Here is a 6,542-nt window from a genome sequence, read left to right on the forward strand (position 1 = left end):
ACACTTTTTTTTTTCAGTTACAAAATGGTCACAACAAGCAATTTTTATATTGAAAACTGGTCATTGTTGCAGTGCAAGTTTCAAATCCAAAATAAGAAGTTTGGTCTGAAAACCAATTTAGTTATTTAATGTATCAAAGTTTTGTCTTTACTTACCATACAATGGTGAGCTTAAAGCATTTTCTATGGCATTTTCTAATGGTATTGTCATATCAATATCTTTATAAGTTATTAAACTGAAGTTAAAAGTTACAATTTCAAGATATTATTATGTATTGAAGAGCACACTAAAGGGAAGCAACTCTCATCTTACTTGTTGCACCAAAACATCAAATTAAATTCAAAAGATAATGAAGCTGAACATTTCCATTTATGCGAAAATAATACAGAATAACCATAAAATGGCGTATGATATGTAATAAGACAGTTCCAATGCATTTAGGGTATTGAATCCTCATCAGTCCTGCTAGTTTTGAAAATGGACGATTTAAATGTATATGGGCAATGTAAAGAAACTTACTGAACCCATCAAACATCTCCATAAGTCTGATTAATATAAACAAAATGGCTTTTGTTAAACAACAAAATTACCAAGAAAAAATGACATGAAGTTTCAAGTTTCAATTTTTCAGTTGACAAAAATGACAGCATACCTTTGAGTATTTTTATCTTTAATTGCCACACATTCATTTTTTATTTCGTTCCAACCACAATATGGATCAAATATACAGAGATCTATTTTACTGTATCTATCACAAGTTAATACATTGAGTTGTACAACTGATGTATCTGTACCAAGATACACATATTCATTCTGAAATTATACAGAACAAATATTTGTTATCAAATTATAAAGCATATTTGTTATTAAATCATAAAGAATACATATTTGTTATCAAATTATAAAGCATATTTGTTATCAAATCATACAGAACACATATTTGTTATTAAATCATAAAGAACACATATTTGTTATTAAATCATAAAGAACACATATTTGTTATTAAATTATAAAATACACATTTGCTACTAAATTATAAAGAATACACATTTGTTATAAATTATACTGAAAACATAACTATTATCAAATTATAAGGAAACACATATTTAATATCAAATCATAAAGAACACATATTTTTTATTAAATAATAAAGAACACATATTTTTTATTAAATAATAAAGAACATATATTTTATATTAAATAATAAAGAACATATATTTTTTATTAAATCATAAAGAACACATATTTTTTATTAAATCATAAAGAATACATATGTTTTATTAAATAATAAAGAACACATATTTTTTATTAAATCATAAAGAACACATATTTTTTATTAAATCATAAAGAACACATATTTGATATCAAATTATAAAGAATACATATTTGATATAAAATCATAAAGAATACATATTTGATATCAAATCATAAAGAACACATTTCTGTTATCAAATTATAAAGAACACTGGTGTCAAAATTTAACTTCACAAAATAAAAAGGATAATATTGAAAAAACTTACATGTAAACTCATACTCCATACTGGTGTAGGTTGTTCAAATGGATTGTAAGTGGTTGATAAGATAGATTTAGGTGCTTCTAATACTGATTGGGATGGTTTAACAAATATCTTATAGACTAAACCCGTATCTAGAAAGATGAGATCATAAAAAATTTGGTTTGTTTTGTTTTTCACAGTGTGCTCATCAGCAAAAGTTTTTCATGAATTACAGGAACCACTGCTATCTGACCCAAAAGTGTCAGAAAACCAGGTTTAAGCGAATTTTTTTCTTTCTAAAATACTGAATGCCACTCTGTATAGAGGTTTGTCAACTTCAGCTTCTAAATAACATTATAACATTGTGCCTTATGTCACCTTGGTGCTTTAACTTAAAATATGAGTTCTTTGAAGAGAATGCTTTTTCCATATACAAAACGATTTCTCCATCTTCACATTGTCAAGCTATCTCCGTCTTATACTGTTTCTCATTCTGTGAAATCTGTGATACAGGAAAGGTGGCTATTGCAGTCAAGGTATAAGACAAAGCTTGACATTAAGAAGATGCACCATACCCTGATTCACTGCACTTATTATAAGAGAATAATATACTTACTACTAGCAGTATAGAAGACCATTTCACCATTACCAGATACATTAGCTTCAACAGCTAATCTTAACATTAAACAGTTGCCTTTATAGAATATAGGTCTACCAAACTGTTGGTTCACTGCTTTATCCATCAATGGTCTATCTTTAACAAAGTTGATAACACGATCTGGTAGAGACCTAGAATCTTGGATTGAACACTGAAACACAATATCAAATCAAAATATAAAAAAAGATATACAATATACACAATCAGAGTTTTTATATCAGACGTTATACATGATGGCACTCAATTGGCGAGCTCTGAACAATTCAGGTCTCAATCAAACGGTCACTGCCATTTTGAATTCTGTCTACATCTACCATATTCCAAACTTGTATTGTTGAAAGTCAGACTGATTCCAATCTTCTGAATTCCTTTCACTAGGATTAAAGGCACAATAAAATGGAATTAAACAGAATGAACATTTTTGATTGAACATTGTGCCGATTTATAAATTTCTGCTTACTTACATTGCCTGGTCTTGGGTAAGGAACATCAGTTTCTGGAACAGGTAACCAGTTGCCTTTATTATGATACTGATCTTTAAATGGTCCATTGAAAGCTTTCTCGATCTCTGTTACAGAGAATGCACAGATGGCTGAAGCTGTTAAACCATTTCTGAAACAGAAGAAACAGATATACAAATAAAATAGATTAAACCTTGTGTATGTGACCTCAAACAGGGTACATTTGCAGAAAGTTCTTCCTTGATTTTTTGACAGTATCGTATGTTAAGATGTAGTTGTAATTTCAAATTGATCTGGGCTTTTAATATCGTATTATTACTTTGCTGTAAAACCACTATAACCAAAGGATTTTCTATATTTTGTGTCCACAGATATTTTACTTTAATTATCATTTCCTAGGAGGGATGTAACAGAAGAAAAAATAGACATTAAGCTATATACACTTACATATTAGTTGTGAATAAACCATAAAATGTCAATCCATCCACAGTATAAACATCCTCTGTAAAATCAAATCATTTTTTAGAGTCACTTAAAATGAAAACCAAGACAATAAAGAGGAAAATTGTACTAAAAAAGTCCAAAAAAGACAACAAATTGAGAAATTGTGTTTTTCAATGCCGCCCAATCAAATTAACATGTTAAAATAGATGAGATTTCTAAGATTTCTCTACAAATTAATTTTGAATAAACTTACGTATTTCATCAAAATAATACGGATATTCTCCTGGTATAGAACAATTTAATCTGGCTTTTTGAAATGAGGTCCAAACGTTATTTAATACTGCTTTACCTCCACGATCATTCTACAATAATAAAATAGATTGGCACTATAGACAGAATCTTTCACAATACTATTAAAACTAAGTCATTCAAAGAGATCTAAAATATTTGCTTTACCAGGTAACAGATCAATTTAAGCCATCTGTATCCTTTTTTAAAATTCAAATCCAATATCAAGCTTCCTAACTTTAAAAAAACCCTTGTGAGAGTAATTCCTTCAACAATGCAGTAACGACTTTTTGATATTTTTTGTGTCTAGCTCTACCAAAATACTGCAAGAAGGCAATCCATGCCAGTAAAGATATCTGAACATATTACTTACCTTACAGATTCTGGCTATTCTAGAATAGATCTTTTTACCACAGTTTTGATACTCTAATGCTACCTCTCTTAGAAAGAAATAAACTTGTTGTCCAACATCAAATGATCCCACAAACTGAGGTTCTAAAACACAAAACACACAGAGTCTCATATTTACATCCTGTCCAAAAGACATAGTCCACTTCGGTAGAAATATAAATGTATTGAAACAGAGTTTTACATTCTTGTCTGCACTTCCATGGGCTAATGAAGACAGGACACACAGTGTTCAATGAGGTCTATTTGCCACACAGCTTATTTAGGTTGAAGAAGTATTACTTACCATTAAGCCATTTAGGATCATTACGTAATGTTCTAACATAAGCAGCTGATTGAGCACCATTTCTATGATATAAAGCTGGTCTGAATATTAGAGGATCAGCTTTGATAAAGTCTGTGACAGTGCCAGAATATAATGCTGCTACATTGCCAGGATTATCATTTTCTGAAGAACAAATGTTTGGAAATTAGTTGAAATTTATCTTATGGTAAGGTATCCATGGTTTATTCATCTAGATTTTCAAGTGTAGGTCTACCATCTTCTTCTCTTTTGTTTTTCTAAGCAGCTATTTTTTGGGAAAAATCTGTTGACAGCAATTTTTCCTGCAGTACCTTTTTACTTGAATTACTTGAAATAATAAGATAAGGTTACTAATTGCCATTTGAACAACAACTTTTCCTCCACAAAAAATCAAGAACCAGAAGAACAGTTCATCAACAGTTTCAACTATTGATACTTACCAACCAAGACAGCTGTAGCATTGTCAAAAGGATCATAAGGACACATTCCAATACCACTAACTTCAGACTGTATAGAGAGTTTATTATACTGGATCTAGAAGTAATATAATATTTCTCTTATTACTACATCATTTCTAATATTACATTATAACTAATTGTACTAGTTACTGAACTTTCACTCAGATATGCTGGTATTTATGACATTAATGTGCTTTGAACAAGGTCACGTGACACCGCGAGTTTGTCAAACTTGCTTCTTGATTAGCATGACATGTCTAGTAGGGCCTACATGACATTCAACAGGTATCCAAATGGGACTGAACATAACTGCATGCTTCAACTGTTTGGAAATTATATAAGGAATTGAAATGTGTGATTAAAAGAGGTATTGCATTAATCCTTAGAGGAGTTAGTTTAAGCAAAGGGTTAGCCCTATTTTTAGTATTTTACTTACATTTATTTGGTAACTTTTAGGACTATATGCTCCTGTTGCACAAACAAATAAAGTATTTGGTGAACTAATGTTGGTGGCTATAAATTTCACATGACTTTGACAATCTGGCATCTGAAGAATAATAAAATACAAATCACTATATAGAAATCTGTATTCCATTTGGAGATTTCCCAGAACTTCAATAAATATTCATTATTGTCATATTTCCCTCTAGAAAAACTATAAATTCCAAAAGTCCATCTAAGATTAACTAAGTTCGCAAGAATATTCTGTCATCCAATAGATCTGCAAACGAATTTCTTGCCAAGGCAATATTTCCCTCATTACACACAGATTGGTGTTGCCCTTTTTCATTGCCCCAATCAGAATCAGAAGAGTAGGACATAAGTCCATTTCATTTCAATGTGCACACCTCTATCCAAAAAGTGTTTACACTAAATAGCAGTGAGCATACGGCAAGAGTTAAATGAAGGGGAAATAACTCCAAAGCTACTTACCTCAGTTTTGCCTTGAATGTAACATCTTCTAACATCTCGACTATTGGGACTTAGATCTTGTCTTTTCACTTTAGTTTTATCAGAGATATCTTCAAGACTTAAAGAATATAGAGTATTCCTGAAAATAAAATGAAAATTTTAAAGCAAATTCATAGACAAAAATTGACAGTTCAGCAATTTTTTTGCTTTAGTCGTACATGTACAAATTCAGTTGTTAAAGAAAATTTTATGCCCATTCTAATAATAAAAATAGAGTCATAAGATTGGAATACAACAGAAAGTTCATAACACACACATCATGTAACTATGATCTTAATCAATAACACATTCAACGGAGGTCAAATTAATCAAAATTTTTCAATCAAGGAATGTTTTGGAAAAGGAACCTGAGCCAACTCTGAATCAGAAAGTGTCATGTCGGATTTAGTGTTTACACCAAGTATTGGGTAGCTATACAAATTTTGCAATGGGTTGCTCTTTAAAGTCTAACAATGTCTAACATTTAAGTCGAATCAATCTAACAGTTGTTTCTTTATCTCAACATATCAACAGAATCAAGATAATATCCCAAATTGTTACATAAATTTCTAATGTTGGCAATATAACAGAAGACAAAAAATTCCTTCGTTCTTTAAATTTATAGGTGAACAATAACTATTCACACTTAAGAAAAGAGACACCTGACTTAAGACACACGTCAATTTGATTTCAGTTCAATAAGATTGCCGTTAAAATGACAAGTCTAAATGATGGTATGTTTTAAAAGGCACATAATCCTAAATATGATGATGATCAAATAGATCATATTTCTGTATCTGTAGCCCTCATAAAAATCCAGGAGAGCATACGTTGAAAAAATATCTAAGGGGAAAGGTCCCAAACCACAGCAGCTACTGCCAGAAAGCGAAATCATTCATCAGTTTCCATAGAAAAATCAAGTCTAAAAACTTTTGAAGTACTGGTAGTTAAATCATTTATATCATTCAAAAAAGACTGTAAAATTGGCTCAGTAACAAATGGCACAAGATATCTTTATTGTGATGACATTGTTGATTTGTTTATTGGAAGAGAACTGAATGTTGTTGACAAATA

General features: G+C 30.3%; 1 protein-coding gene across 1 annotated transcript; it reads right to left on the reverse strand.

Moving 5' to 3' along the window:
• Positions 1 to 627: 627 nt before the first annotated feature.
• On the reverse strand, positions 628 to 5,064 carry LOTGIDRAFT_126264 (hypothetical protein; the record flags this gene model as incomplete). The annotated part of the gene is made up of 10 exons (XM_009062821.1): positions 628 to 813; positions 1,521 to 1,648; positions 2,113 to 2,305; positions 2,619 to 2,766; positions 3,063 to 3,117; positions 3,313 to 3,421; positions 3,721 to 3,842; positions 4,042 to 4,203; positions 4,500 to 4,593; positions 4,954 to 5,064. 10 exons carry the CDS (start codon positions 5,062 to 5,064, stop codon positions 628 to 630), a joined length of 1,308 nt encoding a protein of 435 aa, XP_009061069.1.
• Positions 5,065 to 6,542: the final 1,478 nt, after the last annotated feature.

This window comes from Lottia gigantea (assembly GCF_000327385.1).
Source record: "Lottia gigantea unplaced genomic scaffold LOTGIsca_53, whole genome shotgun sequence".
Classification (NCBI taxonomy): domain Eukaryota; kingdom Metazoa; phylum Mollusca; class Gastropoda; family Lottiidae; genus Lottia; species Lottia gigantea.